The sequence below is a fragment of the Calypte anna genome, chromosome 3, assembly GCF_003957555.1.
Source record: "Calypte anna isolate BGI_N300 chromosome 3, bCalAnn1_v1.p, whole genome shotgun sequence".
NCBI classification, from domain to species: Eukaryota; Metazoa; Chordata; class Aves; order Apodiformes; family Trochilidae; genus Calypte; species Calypte anna.
The window spans coordinates 59470423-59496907 of NC_044246.1; the positions used below are offsets into that span (position 1 = coordinate 59470423).

The 26485-nt window shown below is 37.2% G+C and overlaps 1 protein-coding gene across 8 annotated transcripts in view; it reads right to left on the bottom strand.

The window, feature by feature from the left end:
- Nucleotides 1-26485, bottom strand: part of EYA4 (EYA transcriptional coactivator and phosphatase 4) — a 146195-nt gene that overhangs the window by 21419 nt on the left and 98291 nt on the right. For 4 of the 8 annotated variants that reach the window (XM_030446620.1, XM_030446626.1, XM_030446621.1 and 1 more), the window contains 10 exons: nucleotides 23753-23877; nucleotides 22597-22665; nucleotides 19018-19110; nucleotides 14302-14368; nucleotides 12290-12432; nucleotides 12000-12143; nucleotides 10922-11001; nucleotides 10362-10542; nucleotides 3697-3833; nucleotides 2341-2424 (listed from right to left, as the gene is read on the bottom strand). In XM_030446620.1, coding sequence (XP_030302480.1) covers nucleotides 2341-2424; nucleotides 3697-3833; nucleotides 10362-10542; nucleotides 10922-11001; nucleotides 12000-12143; nucleotides 12290-12432; nucleotides 14302-14368; nucleotides 19018-19110; nucleotides 22597-22665; nucleotides 23753-23877 — 1123 coding nt within the window. The remainder of the gene's footprint in view (nucleotides 1-2340; nucleotides 2425-3696; nucleotides 3834-10361; nucleotides 10543-10921; nucleotides 11002-11999; nucleotides 12144-12289; nucleotides 12433-14301; nucleotides 14369-19017; nucleotides 19111-22596; nucleotides 22666-23752; nucleotides 23878-26485) is intronic. The other 4 variants (XM_030446623.1, XM_030446627.1, XM_030446622.1 and 1 more) reach the window with 3 other exon arrangements.

Below are 26485 nucleotides of genomic sequence, written 5' to 3' on the forward strand. Positions count from 1 at the left end.
CCAGACTCCAGGCTGGATCAAGACCTTGTCTGCAGATGAAAATCATATGCAGAAAAGATAAGGACAGCACCTGCTGAAGAGGCCATGCACCAGAGATCAACTGAGGTCCAGCTGTGCTGCCTTTCCCTTCTTCCATGTCTCACCTCTTAGGCACTTAGGCTCAGATACATCCAATATTTAATTCAGGCAACATTTCAGTGGCATGCAGAAGTTAAAACCTGCTCATAAGCTCACTCTGTATTCCCTTTCTTACTGCTCTATCCTCCTTACAGACAACAATATTTTTAAATTTCAGTTTCATTGGCAATACTACTTTTATTCTACGGACTCTGGAAAGGAATACATTTCTTGTATGGATGCCACCTATCAGTAGAAAAAAAAATTACTTCAAAATTTCTTTTGTTTTGCTTCATGGTTTTCCTGATGGTTTACTGATTCTGATCTCAGCAGTATAACCACAATTATTTACTTGCCCTTGAGATACTCTTGGTTTACACAAGCCATCTCTATCAGCTGTCAGTACTACTGGCTGTTAACATGTCATTACTGTTTTTTAAGGAATGGAGAGTCAATTATAGCAGTAGTTTGGCTCTTAAAGAACAGTGATACTTGGATGTTTTGATATAACCCTACTCATAACAAAGTGAGAAATTAAGAGGACTTACATTTCTGTTTCTGTCTCCAAGACACTTTCCAGTTAGTCACAGATGTCTGTGAGCTACAAAACGTGCTCTGATTTTTAAAACTTTGCATTGAAATTGACTAACTTGATTCATACATTATGTGAATTGCTGCATGAGATGTAAACATCCTACGGGCACAATCAAAATGGGATGAAAGGAATGACTACATTGCTGGGGTAATTCAGCAAGTTCTGTGGCAGTCTGTGGGCTACACTCAAAAGTGATATAAATGCTCATGTTCAGCTAAATTTCTCTCCTGTTTTGATAAGTCTACAATAGAGATGGCTCTCACAAAGTCACTGTTGTTATGGTGTTTGAAAAACAGCAGACGAGGAGTTTTTGACAGAATACTAAAATCTGTACTGATCTGGCACCATAAAGCTGCAAAACAACCAAAGCAGTTTTTTACAACACATGAACTACCCTTATAGTATTCAAAATCTTCAGATTTTTGTCTGCTTCTATGAGTTTTCCTATTCACTTTCTCTTTTAATAACCACAAACAGCTATCTCAAAATGCTGGGCCATCTGTGGCTGTAATCCACAGGTCTGGCACTGATATTTCTAACCCACTAGCTGCAGAGGTATGTGTGGAAAGCATTTCTTTGACGTACTCTTTCTCACATCCTTTTCTTGAGCATCTGATTCTGGCTGAAATAAAGAGGCAGGAAGCATAGCTAAACTATCCCTTTGTCTGATGGCATGAACATAGTTATGCTCTTAAAAAGAAATACCTTTGTATTAATTACACAACAGTTAGAAAACCTATATCCATGTATGGACATACTATCATCTTCCCTGTCCATTTTCTTTCCTTCCAGACATTTGCCCTAGTGTTTTGTTTTATCCAGGTCTTTAGCTCTACCCCTCCCAGCAGTCCACTATGGCTGCTAATGCACTGGTCTGCCCACCTTCTCCCCCTGGCCTGAGCACCATGACCTGAGCTCCCAGCACCAGCCCTGTGGGACTCACTGCTGACTCAGCAAGGGACCTCTGCTCCTGCAGCCTGCATCTGCCTCTCTCTGCCTCCCTCACTCTTCCTCCTGCCCTCTGCTCCTTTCTCCATGACATGAACTCCTTTTGGATCTCACCCGAAGGGAGAGGATGAGTATGACTGTCTGCCTGGAACAGGGATTCACTCCCCGGCATTACTCACCCCAGAGCCAGCCAAAGGAACCAAAGATTCAATGGAAAAGCTGAGGAGTCAAAGAATAACATCTGCATCTGCTCTTGAAGCAGGTCTGTCTCTTACTTGCTCAGTTCATCAATTACCCTGTAAATTCACCCGTCACTCTAGTTTATTTATTTCTCTCTATATATATCCAAATAGTCAGTTATTTCCACTTGCCCATCATCTGTACTATCTCCCTGCAGCCTAGCTTCCAACATACCTCAGAAACTCATACTTGTTCCTCTTTAAACTCTTCCCTCAACTGAAGCATCTGCTTCAGCCCTTCCTTATATATTGGGCTTAGGGTCTGCGTTTCATTTCTCTCCTTGATTTTTCACGTTAACATTCTAGAAATGGGTTTTACTGCCAACTTTCCCTCTACCTTCAGCCACACCATGATGAACACAGAAGGTGAAAAACATGTACATGTGCAGCCAAGACAACTCCCCCACTCTTGAATGGACACAGAATTCAGAGCTCACATACCTTGCCATACTTCTGTGCGTAGGATCCTGTGAGCAGCGAATGAAAAACTATGATAGTTTCATCCAAATCCCAAACAAACACACGCTGAAAAATGAAGTGGCGACAGTCTTAGTAAACAAATAACATCAAATTCCCACCACCATTCCATCCCAGGGCTGAAATTACTGCTCAGTCCTGAATTTTAACTAACTGCTTAACCAAACAGGTTGGCTCTTAAAATCAGCAAGTACAGTGTCTCATGCATGCCAAAAGTCAGAAGGAGAGTAACTTTTGAACTCTTCAACCATTTATTTGTCCCTTAAAAAGCTTTTCAAAAAAGCAGCATACCACAGATTTCAGAAACATTATGGAGGTCAAAGATAACTGTTAACTTAAGGATAAACTATTCTCTGATGCTTCTCTGCAAGCCTTACTGATTCAGGATTCCTCTTTATTTCTCCTGCATGGCTACAATTAAGTCATGGGTAAAAGTGCTATATGCATCATATAATGTCATACACAATTAAAACAACATTGTAGGGTTACATGGATTATTCTAACTCAAAAAAAGAAAAGACCCCTGGCTGCAGGGGACACACCTCACAGCACCCCACCCCCCCACACACATCCCACCAACACCAATACCTTTTCCTAATGCCAAATCTGGAGTGTTCAACACAAACAGATGCTCTGCTTCCTCCTCCTGTCACAGAATGGCAGAGCACTGCTAACCCAGGAGTAATAGGACTATAATTACTCAGTTGCTAAGAGGTCACCTGTGTTTTAAATCGTCACTCCCATATATTAGAAAGATATATTTCTTCACTAAGGCACTGATCTTGTACATACTTAAGCACAAGCATAATTTCACTGATGTAAGATGCCTTATTGAAAGCCACTGACATATGACTGCAAGGACAAACCTGCTCATAAGTATTAGAAAGGCTATGGCTGGATGATTCTGCATATTTAGACTGCATTCATAAATGCTGGTAACTAAGCTGAGCAATATATTTGAGATCTCCTAGTCAAAAAGCTAAAAGAAAATGTGACAATTTTCAATGAAGAAATCACAAAAAATTGTGGTTCTGTTCCATGAGAAACTGAAAGATACACAATCTTAGATCTAAAATGTTCAAAGCTGACTCAATAATTTACTTTTCTGCCTAACTTTGTCATAAAGAACAGTAATGCCCCATTGTACATGTAACTTAAAAGAGCAACTAATATTTGTTATATTCATACTCAGTTAGTGATACTGGGTCCATGGTATTTTCTAAAAAGCCTCTAAGCTATTTCCACAGCTGTAGTTTTCAGAATTTACTTTTCATCAGAAGAAACTTTCACATCACCATCCATCAATTACCATAGGCATACCTCTAAGTCACTGTCCGGAGGGGGTGATGGATTATTCTTCCGCCCTCTACCCCGAGACTTTGACCCAGAACTCCTACATGTTCTCTCATCAAGATCTTTGATTGGCGTGGAGGGGCTCTGCACTGTGTCAAACTCTCCTGGAAAGTGAACCATTCACGGAAAAATTAGTTCTGTATTTTTAAATCATAAGGGGTTTTTTTGTTTGTTTTTTTTTTGTCCTGTGTTACTTTTACCAGAAGACCCTTTGGCACACGTCCGCACACCAGAAAGAGATGGTCAGCTCCCCACTTTGTCTCCTCCTCCCATGTTACCTGCTCTTTAATAGAGTTCACTTTTTTTGTTTCACCTTAACTCTGCCCCATAAATTGGGAGAGGAAGGTCATAATATTTAATGCAATGTTCCAGTTAACCTAACTACCTTAAAGAGGATGAAGTAATACTTGTCCAACCTTAGCCATTCTATGATTGCTGTATTCTGATCATCTTTCTCTGAGCATCAGCTATGGTCTGCTTTCAGAGAGAAGAGGTGCTAGAAGGACCTTCGGTCTGATTTGGCATAGTTGCTCTTTACACTCAGGCTTCTCCCTGAACTACATTGCCTATGCTCATAACAAAGGAACTGGGGGGCTTAGAGGAATTTGGTCTAGTGGGAGGTGTCCCTGCCCATGCAGGGGGCTTGGAACAAGATGATCTTTAAGGTCCCTTCCAATCCAGACCACTGTATGACTTCAGAGGTGATCACAAACCAGAAGTGATGTCAGACAGGCTGCAGGAAGGATGGTGTAGAACTCCCCCTTACAAAGTATTTTTATGCGGCAGCTGAGTAAATGGAAAAAATCCTTTTCTTTATAACACAGAACTTTCAGTGCCCTTGCAAAGCTCCTAGCAATAAGTGCAGTTTGGCTTGGTTCCTGAATGCTAAATGACAAAAATCCTCCCTCATCACTTAATCTATTAATGATTTTATTTCCTCCATTAGAGATAGAAAAATACATCTGGTATCTACCGCAGAGTTGAATTCAAGGGAGTCCTTGTGCTGCATGTGTTTCCGGGACATTTCGGTAATATTTGTTTAAAGTGGTCATGATGGCATCTCTACAGAATAAATTAACATTCTTGGTACAAATATCTCGTAAGAATCATCTATGATGCATCTGATTTTGAGCTGGAATTTAAGCATTATTCATTTTTGCAAAGGAGCATTACAAAGTTTACCAAAATCCACCAGGCAACAGAAACAGTAGCCAGCAACAAAAAGAGGGTGAATTTTCTGCTCCATTTTGAACTTGCAAGACCAGTCTTGAAAAATGTCTAGTTTTGGGTTTCCAAATATAAGGGAGAGACTGAAAAAAAAAATGGAGTTAATTCAGGTGAGGGCAACCAAGACAGTTAAAGGGTGAATGCATAGGAGGAAATCCTGAGTGACTCTTCATGGAGGTACACAGAGAAAAGCAATGGACAGAAATCCCAAGGTATATTTTTGTTAGAAATAAGATAAAAATCCTTCCTTATGAGAGTGGTCAGGCCCTGGGAAAGGTGCCATGAGAGGCTGTGCATTTTCTGTCCTTAGAGACACTCAGAACTACTTTGGACACAGCTCTGAGCAGCATGATCTAAATTGGCTCATCCATGAGCGTGCTGGACAAAAAAGACCTGCAGTGGTCCCTTCCAACATGAATGACTGAATGTTTCTATGATCATCTTGGAGTCATTCACCTCATTCTCCCTCCACAACAAAGAAAACAATTCTAGTCTAACAGGCTCTAAGAACAAAAAATAGACTCGAATTGCATTAAGAGTCTGAGTGCAATGTAATGCAATAGTTAAATTCTTAATCTCTGCCATCATTTATTTATGCCTTATAGTGAGCCACATACAGAAGATTATTAAAATAAATACACTGGGAGGCTATATTTTTGTACCTTGACTGGAAAAATACTGTTGTATGTCTTGGAAGAATAAGATTTAAGCCCATAATGTCACATTCCTGAACGGGAGCTCTAGATATTGTGAGGAAAGAATTCAAGATTTGAGGAAAGGGGAAAAAAAGAAGAAATTTAGTTCCTGAGCCTATTGATTTTCCTGGAGGGCATACGAAGGTTCACTAGGTCCCCTTCTCCAGGGCACACTGTTTTATTTGACTGAATGACCGAAACATATGAAGTATAAAGACATATTTTCATGACTGAGAATCCACATCCCTGTACCCACAAGAGGAAGGTGGTGAATATTCCATGAAAGAGAGGAAAATCAAATCTGCCTTTGTTAATTCCTGGAAAAGTACTGAGATGATTCTGTTATTGCCTAGAAGAAGACACTACCACTTTTTTCTCAAACTAGGTGATGACTTAGTTCAATGTCATGAAACTAATTTTCTCTGCTTGAGCTGAGTAGAGCCAAACTTTTAGGCAGCTGCTAAGAAGAGTCTGTGAATTTATTCCAGATACCATTTTAGGTAGGTTTGTCCTAATTTGGATATACGCATATTCTATAGTATTTTCTCTGTCAGTTAAAACTCTTGCTTGCCAAGAAATGATAGGAAAATAGAGCAGTAATAATATCTAATGAATAATGCTCCTGTGCTGTTTTTGCTTTGTCCCTGCAGAACGGAGGGAGAGTTCTTGTTGAGTAATCATTTCTATTCCCAGCATGGTGTTGATGTCAGTAAGGACACTGCAGGCAGTAGGGCGATCAATAAGGTCACATTATCTCAGTTCTTTCTCCATAAGAAGAACAGCAAAATATACTTCAGTAAACGTACAAATATACAAAAAAGATGTTTCATAACCAGAGCCATCGTGAAGTGAAAACCTCCACTTTAAAAGAAGTTCTTTGTGTGCTAGAGTTCTGCTCAAAAATGTAATTTCCTAGATTTTTCTGACAAAGTGGAAAAAATATTCCAAAACAAAACCACAGAAATGAAAAGGCAAAAATTAAGTAAGTGAAGATGAATGTTTACATTCTTACCACATAAGTCTTCATATTTATAACATTTCATCATTTTACAAGAAAATCAAGACTGATTTCTACCGTAATGTATTAAAACATCTGTTCTCAATGACTATGTTTACTCTAATCTACGAAAAATAGAATACAAAAAAGGCCCTGTTCTAAATCTTCTCTGAAAATATCCAACAACTGAAGTAAATAACTCCAATTTTCATTTAGCATTAGCGATTACCAGTTGCCCCAGGCTTCTGCTTGGGTCAAGGCTGTCTGTGAGTGCATAATTATCCATTAATCAGAACTGTAACTAATCACTGTACCTTGTAAGTTCTAGATATTTAAAGCCAACTTTATTTCATTACGCTAATCTCTAAATCTGAATGAGCAGCTGTCTCTTACTTGAATGCAAGTTATGCATCTATTTTAGAACCACAGAAGTCAGTAGTGCTTTTATTTTTTTTTTTTTAACAACTGTAGGTTTAATTGCCTGGCTTGTTTTTTACCAATAGAATGCTAAAGGAACAACTGCATTTTCTTCTCCTCCATTTGCTTTAGAAATTGGGTCAATGATGATAAAAGAAAACTTATTAAAATATGCAGCAATGTAACATAAAAGAATGCAAGAAATTGCTGTACCAAAGAGTATTGAAAACATTACCCTCATGAAGAATTCCTACTGCAGCTCAGACAGAAATTTTTATTGCAATGTTTGACATTTTTTAGCTTTTCCAATAGTCAACACATGCCTAATAAATATATTTCATAGCTTCCTCCCTCTGGAACTATGAGCAGCATCAGAGATGCAATAAAGCAAGAGGAAAATGCTAAAACCAGAATATGGTATGACTTCTTTATCACAGATGTTCATACACACGCCCAGCATGGAGCCTTTGATGCAGTGGAAACCTTGCAGTAGCTCTAGTTGGAGATACCTATTTGTCACACAGATCCTCTGTGGTTATGAATGTGTTTTGAAAAATCTTGGTGCATGGCAGACATATCACAAACCCAGAAGTGAAATCCATGGAAAGGGTAAGAACCTGAGCTTTACACAGGTGCAGGATGGATGAACTACTGATCCCCTTCATACTCTCCTTCAGAATTGTCTTTTGTTACATATTCTTACCAGAAAGAATAGATGGCTTTAACATTACAAATCTTTTTATCCTGGTTTATAATGTGTTATAGTTTACTATGAGTAGCAGAAAGAGTAAAGTGTATTAAAATCTTCATCTTATTTTTGTTACTCAACCAATAAATAATATCATAACTGATACTAACTCTTGATTTGATAGGGCTTTATTATGAAAACAAAAAATCTTGTATGTCTGGTGAGTACTAGAGGCCTAGATTAGTTATCTGAATCAACAGCTAGCAGGGAAGGCCGAAGAGTGAAGTACCTTGCTGGGTTTCATCTTTGGTTTTAGTTGGAGTAAATCTTAAGGTTTGAGTGCTAAGTCCAGTCAGATGGCAGTGAATGCAGGGAGTGCTGAAGCTCTATACTGTATTTGAAGTGATCTCTGAGACACTGCACCTTGCTGATGGAAATTTATTTTTACAGTGGCACAGAAAGGCACAGGCATGTCATGTATTCTTAAAGTGGGTGTTGCACTCTGGGCAGAGGGTTGTGTGAACAGTGCAACAATTCAACAGAAATAAGGAGTATGTGGGAAGATTTGTAAGTTTAGATGCAAAACCTACATAACAAAAGAACATTTTCATATGCTTAAAAAATCCCAAAACAAGAAAAAACTTTACTGTTTCACAGGTATGAAGTTTCTGATATTTTTTCAGCTTGCTCAGGCTATGTAAGACTACTTTTCTCTGTCAATGCTACTCAATACTAAGGGAATTTATAATATGTGATAAATTTATACAGCCTTTCTAGGAAACAGATACACAAGGGGAAAACAACACAGGAAACACTAATTTTCAGCAATAAGAATATGGATGAATAACAAAGGAACAAGGAAAAATACACAGTTCATGCACAATTATAAAATACAAACCTCTTCTGAGTACCCTTCACACTCTTTAAAAATATTTAAATTATTATTTGTATCCATTATGGATGTCCTCCCACTGTAGAATTTTCACTTGATTTCAAGTTACCATTTATCTTTTTCTTCCTAAAGTTGAATTGTGAGACTAAGCATTTTTTCACATTTGCATCAAAAATCAAGGGAATACTTATCTCCCCATATCCATTCCATCCCATACCATGCCACACCACACCACACATACACGCACTTTAAAAATCACTTGAGGAAAGGAAAAACTTTAACTCATGCCATCAAAATTCTGACATTTTAACACTTTTGGTAGATATAAGGAGTTTACCCTCCTTTGTGCATCAGTTTTTCTACTATACTTTTTGGGTGTGACGTTGTAGTCGTCCGGAGGAGAAACAGGAAAATTTATGAAATGAGTTGATTTTGTGATTAATGCATATGTGGCCCCTATTCAGAACCTAATTTGTTTGTTAGTCTTTTTATAACTACTTACAGTCTGAGGGTAAGACAGACACTACCCATGCTCCATGAGTGAAGTCAGTGTCCCTGGAAGAGATTCCCCTGATCCTGCTGAGCCAGGAAGCTGGCAATCAAGAATCTCTCCCATAGATGCACACCCTTAGCTGGCTGCTTAGGTTATGCATATATGACATAATACTGAGCTAGATCTTTAAAAACTTCCTGTGCAACAGAAAGAATACAGGAAAGAGAGCATTAAAAGCAGACTCCATTACTCCAGTAAGGATACCACACTTGTCTGACTGTGGTTGTGAATTTCTAATCTAGGAATCTTCACAGCTCTACACTATGCTATGCATAATTTCAAATACATAATTCTAACTTTTCTTTAGTCCCATTTATATTTAATATGGGAAAATAAATTGGTGAGAGATTCAGGAACTTAGAAACCTAGCATGAAAAAAGAAATCTCTAATAACTTTTTTTTTTCACAAAACATTGAATGGATCAGGTAAATGACTGTGAACTGGGTTATAAGAAAGCTATGTAAGAAACCACCGTGCTGTAGTGGATGTGCACCAGGGGGCAGAGCTGGGAAGGCAAACTGGGTCTCCCGATGACTCCTTAGAAAGTTCTTTCTTTCTGCAACTCGAACCACTTCAATGCTATTTTTTTTAAAGTGGCTTGTGCTAATAACACACAGATCTATCCTTAGTTATCTAAATTTGTGAATTATCAGTCATTACTTTATACATGTAAATAAATGTATACGTTTAAATAAAGCCTATGCACCCTAGACAGCATGGTTCAGCATAAACAAAGGAAAAACAGAATTTTGTTTTCAGTTCTTTAGAGCAATGCTTCACAACGCGTAGGTGGGTACAAGGACGTTTCAATCTCAGTAACAGGAGAGCTCACTGAATTGTTATTTCAAAATTTACTAAATATTTGTTACCACACGGGTTGGTTATTTTGTTGTTGTTACTAACAGACCCCTTCCAAAGTGCTGTAACTCTTCAGGCCTTTTCCTTCCACACACAACTATCTCAGTCAGCACAGAACTTTATTTAACTAACAAATAAGCCTGACCTGTTTCCTAGCTAAACAGAAAAAGAGAGCAAATTTTGGCTGGCTTGCATGATAAAGATTTCTGAAAGGCATGAGTTTAAAATGTCAATGTTTAAACAAGGTGGATATGGAAATCTTGTCTTTATACTATACAGAATAAAATAGAAAAATTGCTTTCACCTGAATGCAGATCTGTACCTGGTTGACTAGTCAGGCCAGGGAGAGAGTCCTGTAACTGGTAGGTTGATGATGATGAAGTGCCATCAGCTGTATTGTTTGAGGTCATATATGCACCATATGTTGATGCTGAGTAATACTGTGCATATTGATTTTGGCCAAAAGCTGTGTATGATGGATAATCCTAAAAGAACAAATGCAGCAGAGTACTTAATTAAGTAAATAATTTTTCCATTAAGTATTTCTAAGTTTGTAATTGTATGACTTTCTGCAAGAGTTTGAGGGGGTTAGATAATTTTTTAATTTTTGTTTTATTAATTTTATTTTTACTTTCAGTAAAAGATTAGATAGAGGATCCTTAAGTATCAAAAGACACTTTTGTGTCTTTTGTGTGAAAAAGTTTGTTTGTTGTTTTTTTTTTTTTACTTTCCACAGAAACCAGCATTCAGCCACAGTGAGACTAATATAACTTAAAAGATCTAAATGAAAATAACGTTATCATTGGAGTTATATAAATCCTTTAGTAACTGACAAAAAAAAAATAAAAAAGCTAATATTCATACCTGCTGTGAACTACTGAAGTTTGTAGAATTTGAAACAGAATTGTTTGCATAAATAGTGGACGATGGTGTAAAACTAGAACCTAAAATTAAAAAATACAATTAATTGTAAGAACTAAATACAATATTTTGTATTAAGATGTAGATCAATCAGAAGAACAAAAAACTTATTTCTTGTATAAACTATAAACTCTAAAAGAAATTAAATACTCCCATGCATCCATGCATACATTCTTCTTAACACCATGCGAGGACAGTATTGACACCAAGTCATTACATTTGTCAGGAAAGCATTTCTCAGTTTATTGCAGTATCTCACCTCTCCACAAATAGTCTTTTACTCTTTTGCCTTCATTTCTAACACTTTATTGTATGCTCACTTGTGAAATAAAAAACTGTTCTAAGAATATTTTATCACCCAGGTGTTTTGATCTGTAACGAGGCATGTTCTTGTTTTCAACATTTCAGATGACTAATTTTGTAACTTCTAATATGTAAAAGATTAACTGTTGTACAAAAAGCTAAAAAAATACCCAAATAAAACAGTTATCCATGATCAAAGGATAACAAGCAAATTAATAATTGTCTAATAAATGAAAGAAGAGTAAACAGGTTATCAATGGTCAAAGGATAATAAGCAAATTAATAATTGGATAATAAATGAAAGAAGAGTATGAATTAAGGAGAAATTCTAACAAATTATATTCATCCCAGGAGAAAAACAGTGTCAAATTGCAACATACTGAGAAACATGGAAATGGAAATGCACACTAATGAATGCAAAAAATGCTTCCAGTCCTGCCATGTGATTTCATCCCATAAAACAAAATAAAGGAGCAAATAGAGACTGCATTGCATGACCAAATCTAAATTAAGAAATGGCCAAAATAAATACATATGTGTTCATCCCAACTGGGAAAAATACTTATCTTTAAATTTTATAGGTAAAAGTAGCTGCCAATGATAAATGTACTTGCCAGACTTCACAAAAGGGAATGGAAAATATATCATGAATCTAGAGGGTGAGGAGGCTGTCAGCAGCAGTGGGATGGGATGAGCTCTCTTGGTGGTGGCTACTCACCTGGCATCTGGTAAGAGTAGGGAGTTTGGCCTGGCTGTGGGGTGGAAAACCCTGGGCTGTAACTGAGGCATCCGCTCTGCAGTGGTGATTGGGTCTGCGAGAGCCCACTTTCCGTCTTGATGCCTGGCAACATTACACCCAAATCTGTATAAGAAATTAATTTTCAACCGATTCTTTAAAATATTTTGTAACAGCTGGGAAAATACAAAAGAAAGAAAAGAAACCCAAACCAAACCCCAAACATTCACAACCTACTTCTAGATAAAATGAAGTAATAAGAGGTCAAATACCGTAGGTGGGTAAGCTGTAGGGCTGTCCGGTCTGTGAGTAGGCTGTATAGACCGCTGGTTGCTGCATTCCCGAATACTGGGTTTGTCCGGCATAGGCAGACATTGTTTGAGCTGCTGGTGTAGAAAGAATGTGTGGATAGGGCCTAAATATCAGGAAAAATAGCATTACTGTGGCAACAAATACTTTGTATGTTGATTCAAGCAATAAAGTAAAGAAAAACGTTTAAAGATGTCCAAATGCAGTTAATTATTCTGCCAAACGTTTCTCTTCTGGGATTTATTCCATCCCCAAATGAAATAAGCTGAAAACCATCCCGCCTCACATTCACCAAGGCATGGTGAATATTCCTGCTGTCCCATCAGTACGATTTAATTCTCAAGATACTGTGTCCAGCTCTAGGTGGACTGTGACACTGTGACACGACTTTATAAAGATTTGACCCCTCTGAGTCACGATCAGCTTGTTTAAATCAGAAAAGTCCTTATGCTTTTTTAATCCAGTGGAATGAAACTTGGACCAGAAGAATAAAGGAAATACAGAGGTGAACATTAAAGCTACTACATTATGTCCTCTGTGTATGGTTGTGCTTCAAGAAATCCAGCTCCTGGCTTCAGTGGGAGATGGACTGTGCATGATGAAAAATATCGATGGCTGTGCTTTGGTAACCAGATGGGCTTTAAACATTTGGAAAATACGGGCTAGGAGAATAAAATAGAAATAAAAATGCTCTTGTATTTATAAATACTGGGGGTTTATAGACAGATTGAATGAAATCAAGTTTAAATTTTGCCCTCCAGAGTTGCAAAAACATACAGAGAACATTTGTCTTGGATTGTTTTGTAAGTCAAATAAGACTTTATGGACCGAGAGTTGAATAAACACACTCTGCAGAATTATGCTAACTGAAACCTGACCATTAAAAGCCATGACTAAACTTCAGATTCTAATTTCTAATTTTTTTATTGTTTTTTTTTCATTCTAATTAGTTCAGTACAGTTGGCAGCAGTTACTATAAGAAAAGGGTTACTCATTAATTTAGATGCCAATAAATTATTAGAGTAGATTAAAAATTCTATTAAACATTGTAATGCATTTGGCCAAAAGTATCAGATATAGTTTGCCAGAACTTGTTTTGAGTAAGGCAGGCTGTTCTTAGTTCAGGCACCTACTTTGTGCATCAATAAATATTTTCTGTAGTGATATGAATACAAATGTACTAAAGAAACTCGAGAAAGCCTAATCAGCTACAGTTTCAATGGTTCTTCCGTATCAAAATCACTTAGGTAGATGTGTCAAATGGACAGAAACGAATAGATGGAATACTGAAATCAACACTGAGTTTAGGACAAACGAGCTACTAGCTTGCCAACTTTAGCAGTTTCATATAACATCTTTGGTGCTTTTTCCTAAAGTTCCCACTTCTGACTTTGTGTGATTGCTTTTCTCAAAAAAATCAGTAAAATAAATTTTATATTTCTAAAAATGTACTTAAGACTGGAAAAATATATCATAAGCTGATCCAATTTATTAGATTTTTAAATCTTACGATACCAGAGAAGGAGGAGCAAAGGGCGCTTCATGATTGTGGAATGTTTGGAAGCATTTGGCAATGCTGCTGCTGGGAGGGGTTGTGACAGGGTTACCCCACAGTACACATCTTGAACATTCAATTGAGATTTCTAAATATAAACTTTCTTCAAAATATGTCTATATACATTATCTCCACTGTTATGTTTGAGAAGACAATAGGCCATTTTTTCTCTTCTGTTTCTTGCAGATATTCAAGGGTGCAGTATTAATGCACTGCACAGAACAGGATCTTACTCTGTAGCCATGTGAGGAATGAAAAGGTTGGGAGAGCAAGCTATAATAGAGCCAGTACTGAGGCTTAAGTATGTTCCTTTCTCTGTGTTTCTACTGCTGACAAACACTTGTTTGCAACAAACCACAGAACTGCATAACAGCCAAGGGCAATTCCCTATAAAAGACCAGAAGAGGTGCCGACACTAACTTGGAGGGATATATCTGTGGAGAATACTGGTGTGCAGATCTTGGGCTGTAGCCACTACTTGTTATTACTGAAAAACAAAAAACAAGAGTACAGCAGTTAGAAATGTCATGAGACCAATACAGCCAAACAGTCTGAATACTAATGCAGCATTAGCAGAGAAGCCTGTTGAAAGTCATAGCTTTTCAACAAAGTAGATATCACCTGAACTGCAACATATTAACACAAAAATTTAATAACTCCCCAATCATTCATCATTGTACAGAACTCACTAGTTGCTCTGGGTCTGTCATGCTTTTTCAGCTTGACTGACGTGTTTCTGAATATATTGCAGAGGCAATTTCATGAATAATATGATCCCCATACAGGTCTTTCAAATTTGCAAGTTGTATTACAATTGGTAGTTAAAAAGAATCTTGTGATTTAACATATGGTATTTCATGGGATTGAAATAATATACACATACTTTTAAAGTCTCACATTAACAAGCTTAATTTTAATACTGGGAAGGAAAAATGTTTTATATGGGTATGGTTAATTTTAGTCAGAGACAGAAGATACTGGATTGATTACTAGAGGAGTCCTTATCACCAGGTAGACCAGAATATAGTCTGTAGCAACAATATTTTTTATTTCAAAAGTAAATATAAACAATCCTATTCAGTATCCATCAAAATTGTGTATGTCTATACGAGTCACAGCTGCATTCTTCCAAGAAAGCTAACAGAACAATAGTCATATCCCATTAAAATTTCATTCAGAAGCAGTGCTCACACTGGATTAATTCCAAGTGTTTGGAAGTTTCTCTTTCCTTTAGCCATCTGTCTTGACTAAGACAGATGTATTCCAAATATATGTACTCTAAAGTGTTGAACCAATCCCTTCAGAGCAAATCCATACTGGGCAAACATACGGAGTGTCTTTATCAGGCCATCTGCTGTTCATTCACTTTTCAAAAGATTAAAGTAGTACACGACGAAGCACTGGCATTTCTTTAGTCTAATCAATCATAGTTGTACTTCAAAGTGTACTCTCTTCCTGAGTTGTTCGTAATGGTAGTAGAAATGAACTTTCAAAATTATGGCAGTGACAAAGAGGTTTAGGTTCTTAACTTTTATAAAACATGATGTATTTTTACATCAAGGCCTAATTAACCTCTTTGGATCTATTACTTTGAACTTATGCAGAACTTCATATTTTTTTAAAGCTGATTTAAATGCATTTAGAAGATGCAGGACTTAAAAGAAAAATAAATACAGTAGAAGAAAAACAATTAGCTTTTTTAAATTTGTTGTTGAGTATTGCTTGAAAGTAAAGAATTGGATAATAATTTTTGGAACATGTGCCCCCAGCTTTCATAAAGTAGTTGCTGATTGAAAAGATATTGAGGGTTTGATTGTAATGGAAGTCTGCTCAATCTAATCTTGTGTGGATAGTCTAGTTTTTTATTTCTTCTTTTTTTTTTTTTTTTTTTGGTTTAAGAATGGCTTTCCTTGGTTTAAGCTCAGTCTATAGAGTGATCCACTCAATGTGCATAAAGCTGTTCCCAGAGTTAGATGAGTCTGTAGCTATATAAATTAATATAATCAGTACACAGAGCTCTCATAACTCTCAGTTCTTTAAGGTTTGAAGAGTAATTAGGCTTCCCTGTGGTATCCCTATGACCTATAAACTGTTCTGATAGCATGTGTTTGGTTCAGTATTTTAACACAAGCTGGAATTTTTAAAATTTTTCATTATGTATCTGGAAAATTCTGTGAAGGAAAACTAGGTTAAAATGATCTTATTTAAATGGCAAATGACACTATTTACACAGAAGGGGATCAAACAGGTTATACAGAAGAGATATTATGGGGGGTTTTATTTCCTTATTGTGCCTAATGAGTACTAGGGAAAAAGGATGATTAAAGCTTCAAATTTCTTTATCTCAACTCTATTAAAATGATGAACAGTTCTCAAATTATTTCAGTATTGTAAGAAATATCAACACAAGAATGCATTACAGTCAGCAGTTGCAGCAAATTCAGAGTATGAAAATGCTCAGTTTAAGGCTATTCTGGTGTGATTAACCACTCCACTGGCAGCCTGCTGCAGAATCAGAAAGCTTGAAATCAAGGATACTGATATTAATTACCAGCTGTCATTCTTTGAAGAAAAAAGAGGAGGAAGAGGGATGCACAAAGTGACTCTCTACCTGGATAACCCTGGCTAAGAGGCACAGTTTCTCTCTGGGGCAGCTCTGCAGGATGGAGGAACCAGAGTCCTGAGAATGAGCTGCAACATCTGAGCTACAGCTCTGCCAAGAATCTGGCCCAATGGACTGCGCAAGGCCACTGGCAAAGGTCAATCTCCATGCAAGAGAGCTAAGTCCTTTATTTTTCGACTTTTACATCAAAAATTAGGGTTCATCACAGTTACCTGTAAAGGCCAATATGTCTTTCCTGCCCTATACTTCACACAGTGTGAGCATCACTGTCTGTGTTACATCTGGACATCAGGGACAGAGATGGCTCCTTTACACCCCAAAGGGCTTGTTCAGCCTTAAGCTCAGTGTTAGGACATGTCACAGGCTTCTATTGACCTTGGAGCATAGAAATCAATTTTAATGAGTAGAATATTTGAAGGAGAGGATTTCTGCATGGCAGACTCTCAAATGGCTGTCAACATAAGGCCTTCCCTTTTCACCCATGCCTCATTTCATAAAATATTCAATGACATACTTAAATCCTCCCCTACTCAACTAGGAGTCCTTGAATCCTTCTGACCTATGCTTGTATAAGACAGAGTTGTTGGTATCCCTGCTAGCGGCCTGTGTGTTCAAGCATCCTCACCAAATGAGCTTCTAAGATGCTCTGAAATCTGCATGGGAAGTACCAGCACTACTACCTTGTCACAGTTGGGAACAACACACATATGTAACTGATTATTAGGAAGAAACAGTATTGGACTTTGTTATGCATTATTTTCAATGGCAGATGCTTTGTCTGAAATAGCATCTTTGTACTAGTCAGTATTTATTGTCTTTGGCAACCTAGTAAATTTCCCAAGTAAGCAGTTTTGTTAAAAATTCAGTGTTCTTCAACACTTCTTCCACAAAAGTGAGCCAAGTGAATTCTCAGATTTGGAACTATCAGTAAAAGGCAAGTGTGAAAGTAATGGATTTACCCTTTATGGAAGGCTCAGTGCGTTACCAAGGTAGCTTTGTGTGTCACACTGATGATGACAATGATTGCACAAGACCCAGGCAGGCAGATTGTTTATTTCCCTCTGTGGATGACTGTACTCAATTAATACTGGAGTATATGACCTAAACTGAGAAACAGGTTTGCATTTCTTTTGGGTATGCAGATGGCTAACAAGCATCATTCATTGTGTAAGGCTCAAATTCCTGCCTTTCTTTTTTGAGGAATTAACTGTTTACAAATCTCCTACGATTTTTTCTGAATTTAGTGAGAGCTAATGGGTGAGTGGCACCTGCCAAAATCAAACTGTTACTTAGCTGTCTAAGCCTGAACTGGAGGTGGCAATTTTTGGCAGCCCTTCATGAAAATGTTGCCTTAACAATGTTTTACACATGTAATCCAACTCAGATGTCTTAAATACATGTCAGAACCTGATAAAATTTCACCATCAATAGCAGGAATGTATGTGTGGTTGGACATTTTATAATCTGTAATCATTCCTAATGCATTTTGGGATAAAGTAACAATGGAATGAAAAAGAAAAGCTAACTTTAGCCAAAACTATTAATTTTTTTATGGAGCTTGTTAGACTTTCAGTCGATAGGGTTCCTTTCAGTATAAACATAATGAGGATAACATTTTCATTTTTTCATATCAGATATAGTACATGCTTGCTTTACATCTGACTGAAGACCTCTTCTTCAGTCACTAACATATTTTTCTGAATAACCAACCTCAGAGTATATCTGCATTTACTAATGCCCAAAAAAAAATTCCAGAAAAATAAAGTCAATCTTAAAAACATTTTAAATGTTATGATTTCACAAATATTTTAAACAGTGCTTGACTACCTAAGTCTTCCAAAGTAAGAGTACTACTTGTGTGAAGTGGCGATTCTAGGCTTCAGTGACATTTCAGTCAGGCCATCACTGAACTTATTTTTTCAGGTATAAATTTATTCTTCCCCCTCTTTGTCCTAATATTATTATTATCCATCCTAATGATTAGAAGGTAGATTGTATCTTTCCAGAGTTAATCACCTTTTAATAGTTTGTAGGAATCTATTTAAAAATTGCTGTTTGTTTGAATCTTTCGAGAAGAAGTAACTGAAACGTATAATTATTTAAAGTAAAATGCAGACTTTATTTTCATGGAAGAAAGCAGCTTATGGCAATCTGATCAGTGTTTAAACTAACACATGGTTTATAGGAATAAAAAGATTAGCGCTGAAATATAACCCTTTAATTTTAAATTTTACAAATAAGAATAGCTTCTAGAGATAAAAATAACATTAGGACTGTAAGATTCGTACACACAGTAATCATCTTAGGCACCATGAAATCTTCATTAAGACAATTGTTCATGAAAGTTGTAGATTTTCATTTACAAAATGAAAATTTTATCATTATTATTTAGGATAAAAATGTTACTTTATTGTAGGTTTTTTTAAGATTGCTTTCATGCAGTGAAATGTTCATTAGTGAAGACTGCTATATTAATGTGCACCTAACAGTATGTGATCTTATTATGGCTTTACCTGACCCAGTAAAAGTGTCAAGTGATCCATCTCCAGTTGTAGTTGTTGTTTCAGTGCTGTTCATGGGTTCTGTTTTGACTGCAAGAAGAGACACTACATAGAAGAATAAGTAGACATGAGGTTTTACTTATAAATTTGTAATTCATGCCAGTCTCACTAGCAGTAGTCCAGCTAGAACAAGCATGCACTGCAACAGCTTCAACCTTGGCTCTACCACGGTATTAAGACACCCTACACATTCACTGTCTGGAATGGCCACGCATCTGCACAGCTTTTTATCTGTGAGTTTGTCTATCTGTAGGTCTTTGAAACTGGAGTGTCTTCTGGGGAGATTTCAACCTCAGTCTTACCTAACAATTCCCTAATTGTAGCAGAGAGGAAGGAAACACTAGCTGTCAAGGGATGTAGCACATAACAAAAATAAAACAATAATAATTATATGGTTTCATGCTCATATGGAAGCAAATTACTTTCACAGTGCCAGAATTCTGCCTTTCCCCTTCCTCTCTTGCAGTCTGTGGGGGAGCTAGGACACCAGCAAGCAATTTTCCATAAATGAGAAGTTTAAAGGAAAGAAAGCAAAAGAACAGAAGTAGGACACAAACGACAGCCTTAACAAGTCAGCTTCTAGCTCAGAGGTTACAAAATATTTGGGTCCACTCTGAACCCAAATTACTTCTTACAGATCATCATGCACTCTTGCCATCCATGCGATAATTGAAAGCACCACAGAGGCAATCTAGATTTTATATTTTAATGTGTTACCTAAACAGAATACCTGGCATGGACTTTTGTAATGGAATTTGGGAATCACCCTTCTAATTGATGCGTTGAGCAAGAGCAGCACAGAGTATACTGCAGTTTTATTATATGTTTGGCAAATGTGGAAATCATCAACTTTATCTCAATTGGTTTGCAAAGGTCAGTTAGGTCTATGGGTGTGATCATTTATTGCATGTAAATCAGCAACTTGTTTGTAAATATCACAGGATCTGGTCACTGCTGAGGGGAGCAGAACGAAGTAGCAATGAGGACATCTGTGTCCACTGCAGTGGCCACATGCCAGGTATGAAAATTCCAAGGGCACTGTCCAGGATTTGTGGAGAAGACTTTGCTCTGACAGTTGGGCTGGTAGAGGTCTAACATACACCAAGCAAAGGCATTTTCTGACAGCTGGTTACCTGATCATAGAATCATAGAATTAGCCGGGTTGGAAGGGACCTCAGAGATCATCTAGTCCAACCCTTGACCCACCGGAGCAGTTGCTAGACCATGGCACTGAGTGCCACATCCAGTCTTTTTTTAAAATGATGCCTCTGAAGGACATCAGCTAAGCTGACCAAAGCTCTCATCTGTCAACATCACTGCATCCATGTTTAACTTCCAAAGAAATCGTTAAGGAGAGGGGAGTAGTTTCATGACCTGAGATGGCAATGTATTTACAAACCATGTCTCAGTCAAGTCATCCAACTTAAGCAAATAAATTAGATTCATACTAATCTCCCATTATGTCCAGCTGAGAAAAAGAGGCACTTCCAGAGGGAGACTGAGTCCCAAACCAGGCTGAGCTGCCCTCAAATTCACCATCCCTCCTACAGTCTGCAGATGAAAAAGTAGTGGATGAGCTAAACAAAGGACTTGGTTTTCTCATGGAAAAACAACACCTGCAGAACCATACAGTTATTCCTCCTATTATTCCTCCACTATCACCCATACTGAGCTATAAACTTATTTTCAGTATTGCATCCAGAAAGACACTCCAGTAGATGCCTAACTTTTATTTAATAAAAACTTGAGTATTGAATTGAAATGTTTACTTAAGAGTTGTGTCTTGTTCTGGTTAATGGCAACTGCAGTGCACTTCCATCAGCACCAGCAGTCACCATCTTTTTCCCTCCCTGTCAAGCAGAAAAAAATCCAAAACAAAAGAAACTCCCTCATGTACTTAACTTGAAAAACATTGGCACTCCGTTTTCTTGAAAAATACATATAGAAAGTGCTTTTATATGTGCTTGATTTTATCACAGTAAGGAATCAAGATCTTAGTACAGTTAGATGTTAGCTTTATATTCTTTATGTTGTATGTCATTAAACCAAGAGGGAAAAAACACAAAGCTAACTTAAAAGAAAAAAAAAGAAGGATTCTAACATCATTACAAAACCCCTGAAAAACAAAAGCTAATGCCACTTAAAAACATATTATCATACCTACATTTTTCACATGGAAGATAAAGCATGGTTTTGATTATACTACATCAATTGATCAACACATTATGCAAAGGCTAAGAGTTTGAACGAGTATTTTGCATGAACACTTTAAAGACTATATATCTAATGTTCTATTTTTTAAAGTGAAGATTATTTTTTTTTCTTTCTTTCTTTTTTTTTTTTTTTTTTTTTTTTTGTCCTCCTCCACACACTGGAAGAGTAGAAATAAAGTGAAAAACATCTCAATCTGGGAATATATCTTACTGTTTCTAACAGTGAAGACTGAACATGCTAACAAAGTAGAGGTATTATCAATGTCAGAAGCTGGGGCACATGATCTACATGAAAAGAGAGAAGAAGCTGGGCTACTTCTGCCCTAGGACAAGAAGGCTGAGGGGTGAGCTAATTGCTGTCTGCAGTTATCTAATGGGAAGGAGCAAAGATGACAAAGAGCAAAGGCACTCTCTCCTCAAAAGACACCCTGTGAAATCACAAAAGGCAACATACACAAGCTGCAGCAAGGGAAAAATCCAATTAGAATTAAGAAGAAAATTCTTCGCTGCAGGATTAGTCAGGCCCTGGAATGAGTGCCCAGAGAGGCACCTCCCACGTTGGAGATATTCAACATTCAATGAGATGCTGCCTTGAGCAACATGATCTAGCAGCAAAGTTGGCCCTGCTCTGAGCAAAGGTTGTCCCAGATGACCTCCAGGGATCCTTTCCAAACTTAAGTATTCTAAGATGAACTCAGAATACAGCTCCCAACAAGCAACAGCTTCTACAACATGTTCTTCACTTGATGAAAGGATTTAGCAGACCAATATGACTACTACTCTGCCAACCTCTTTTTTTTTTTTCCTAAAGGACCTCTCTATGTTAAAGACTGAAAATAAACAGTTTTAGGGGCAAGAGATGTAATACTACACATGAAGTGGATCAAGCAAGAGCAATGGATATTAAAGCAAACAGGTCGCATAAAGCAAACAGGAGTTCACATAAAACAATAAACCACATAGCATGTCATAGAAATTATTTTCTTCTTCCTTTAAGCAAGCCTTAAAGTTTTTCTAGGGAATATACTCAATTAGAAACACAGATCTAGGTCTGCTTTTAAGCTGGTTTACTTCTCCTTGCTCATCAAATAACTTTTAAAGCATGGCAGGGTAAATGTTTGTTGCAGCTTCCTACCAGTTTCCTGGATGTGGGAGAGGCCTTGTTGAAAGGGTGGGGAAAAAAAAGAAAGGGAGGGGGGGACCCCATGAAAATGTCCAAACCGCATAACAAAAGGACAGAGCAAACCAAGAGAGGTGTTACACAGCAGCCATGGGGACACACCACCACACACATGCACTGTACCAGGGTCTCTCATACTTGTTGCAGAAGAAGGGGCACTGCAACTCAGCAACCAGTCGGCGGTATTTAACACAGTCATGGTGTCTCCTGAGAACAGTCAGTAATGGTGTAAGCGTTCATTGTCCCAGAGTCTGCTCAGGGGATGGCAACAGGCTTCAAAGCAATTAAGGGATTTTGCACTTTGGGCCAAGTCTTTTAACTGCACCGACTTGGTTTTATGAGTATTATTTTAACTGCTTTATTTATCCAGGTATAATATGGAGGCATCTAGTTATTAGCGTTCTTTAATTGCATGCTCGAAGTTTTCCCTTCTCTTTATGCCAGAATACGGATTTTATTTAAAAATATAAATAGCTTGAACTTTAACAGTTGAGTTGTACTCTGCAGAGCTCTGTTACACTCACATGCACATACACTTTTTATTGACACTGACATATATATTGTTTTTTAATAGGGATAAGTTAATAAAATGCTTTACACTGAGGTCAAAGGAAAGACTAAAATAGTCTTCTTGGTGCCAACTTTTAAAATAAACAGCAAAATATTAATTCCATAAAAGAGGGTTGAAACTCTAGCTTGACTTGCCTCCATGATATCACTCTCAAGGACAGTAATGGGAACAGGACTCCACTCCACCACAAAATATGGTACCCTGCCTCCCACTGCTCCAATTCAGTTGTGGCAGAATCTATTCTCTAAAACCATTGAAACATCTGTGTTGAAGCTGCATGGTAGTGCTGTCCCTACAGTAATAACCACATTAAAAAAACTCCAAGTCTAATTTTGGTTAACTTCTTTTGACAGAGATTTGAAATTTACCTAAATGTATGTAGCACAGAGTAGAAGAATACATTATTAGTTGGCAATGAATTATGACACAGAAAATGCAATCTATTTCAAGTTAAAACAGATGTAAACAAGCTTTTAACACTTTGTTCAAATCAACCATTCCAAGATTTTCTCTATTTCACCTTTGTCCAGTTCTCTCTCCTACTTCCATTGTTGCACTTCTGCTGTTGGAATTAATAGATTTACACCGGTGTGACTACCATTTTTTCATACTTCTTGCTGGGTTTATAAATGGGTTTATGCTCAGCTTTGAAATTATGTTAAAAATGCATATGACTAAAAATCAGACAAAACTTTCTAAGTGCCAGCAGGGTATTATACTTACCTCCTGTTCCATTTGTTGTAACTGAAGTGCTACTGAGATTAGGTTTATCCAGTTTGGAACTACCCGGTGCATCACTGCTTCCAACAAGATTATGAGGACTGGCTAGATCTTGCATTTCCATAGACCTGTTACAGAAGACGGTGACAATATTTAAATGCATTGTGGTACTATCTATAATAGTCTGCTTTTTATATAAATTTTTTTTTGGGGGGGGGAGAGTTGGGTTTTCTTTTTGGTTGGTTCGGATTTGCTTGCTTTGTTTTGTTTTGTTTTGTTTTAATGCAGGTACCCTTAAGGTTCTCTTAAGGTACTCTTTTCTTTTACCAAACCTAAGAAAGTAACAAACAATTGTATATGGACAACAACAGGACCAGTATTTTTGACTTTTACTTATATATTTTAAAGTGAAGGACATAAGCTCATGAAATTGCTCAAAGTGCTTGCAAGTGATGTACATGAGGGAGTGCATGTATATGGATGCACAGATGGATGGATAAATGTTGAAATGCACTTATTTAGGTATTTCATGGAAAAAAATGGAAAAATTAAGTAAAAGTCAGTCATTACACAGAAAATCAGGATACCAACTTCAGCTTCTCACTATCTTTATTCCAGCCACCACCAGTTCCTGCATTCACACTCAATCATAGGAAGAGGCCGTGCAGGTGAATCAACTTTCATGAACATCTAGGAGATGCATATATTCTTACTAGCTCACTAGATTCTCTTGATCACTTCCTTTCTAAGTTACTTCTGGGAAACTTGTAAAATCAGTAATGGGTTTCAGCATCACATTTATACTGGGGGACTGTGGATGGCTTTCATTCAATGAGAAAAGATCTGCCTTTCTCAGACAAAGACAAGGAACATTGTTAGACCAGTAATTGCAACCCAATTTGCAGTATGTGCTCTCCTCTTCCTTGCTTCATTTATAAATTAATTACACAGATTTTTTTTCCCAAAGAAATGCTTTTGCAATGTACAGGCAATGTAGCCAGCCCATCTGTGACTGGATAACCATTTACCATATGTATGCCACAAAGGCCAACAGAAAGATTATCTTACAGAGCTATAAAAGCCTGATTGCATTGTAGAAGACTGAAATGGCTAGAAAAGAGATGAATAGTTGGGATAGTTCAGGAAGGATAACTGGTCCTGTATATTGATATTCTGGGCAAGAAAAGCAGTAGCACGTTGTTAAAGCAACACCCAGCATCTAAGCTATTTATTGAAAATTCAACTCTGAAATTGTATATATTCTGTGCTCCACACATTCTCCCTTAGGGGAAAAAAAAACGAAAATAATACACCAGACAAAACCACACCATCTTTGCATCAAACAGGGGTCTGCTGTCTGACTCTTTTGTCTTCAAGATACGGAAAAAAACCAAAACCAAACCAAAACAACAACAACAACAACAAACCCTCACAGAACGAAACTATCTCCCATTTTTGTGCTTCTAATTCTCTTGATCTCCTAGGTACTTAAGCTTGCCTCTCATTATGTTCATTTAACCCAAAATAAAGATTTAAAACTCTCCTGTCTCAAATGTCTTCAGGGAAATGCAGGAAATACAACAATTCAACTCAGAAAATGCACCAAGGTCTTACCCAAAGGCATATGAAGCCCAGGCAAAGAATCTTATTTACTTCAGTAAATGCTTGAATCAAGCCTGAGATGCACCAGTATCCCACTGGCAGGGCAGTGTGGATGAGCAGAGGACTGATATTGCAGGGGGCCACTCATCAGCAGGTAGGGATTATACACTCATATTCAAAGAAACACAAAGGCATAAACAGAGATTTGAACAGCCTTGACCCACATTTCTTCATCTAATTGTATATACATTTCTACACATCTGTCAGCACTGCATTATATTTATTGTCCACTGGAAATGTGATCAGTGTTGGGTGAAATAAAACGAGCTCAAGTGGTTACTGGCCTGTTGGTTCTTGTTTAGGGATGTCTGCACAAGAACTGCAGCTAAAGGTTAAAAAAAGTCTGTGAGTTTCAGCTTTATATGTATTTAAAGGGAGCAGGAGAAAGCTACACCAAATAAACAATGTGTGTTTCACGGCATATACAGTGTAATACTCCCCACGTGTTCACTTAACAGTTTAAGCATCACCATTTCCTGTTCAAGTATGATCAGCCCAGAGACACCTAATAGGCTGTTCTGGCTTAGAAAGTTCACATATGTTTTGTTAATTCTTTCACATGAAAATTACAGTAATTGTTTTCCAGACAGGCATGTACCATGCTTAGAGATGCGGATGCTTCAGCAATATTTTTTAAGCAAAATCATTGGTTAAATAATCTAGTCTATCTAGGAAATATCCATTTTAAGCACTTTTCCACACACAAATTAATCAGATTTTCTTAGCCAGAAAACTAAGTCCACCAATTTTCATTTGCTTGGCAAGAATAGAAACAATCAGGCTTTGGTAAACAAAGAGGTTTTGTTCCGTATGAAACCTTTGCTACAGAAAATTATTTTATTCACCTTATATTCTTTTTTTTTTATAGCAAATGGCATCCAAGTCCATAGACACGGCAAGTTAATTAACTCATGAAATTTTAAAACTGGTACATTTACAAATAGAGATTTTCTCTGCATGATTAAAAGATATCTTGCACTTATTAGTAGTTTATCAAGGATACAAAGGGATGTCCAAACCAAGAAAAAGTTTCACAAAACCATGTGTGCACATTATATTTATCCTGGGTGTTCT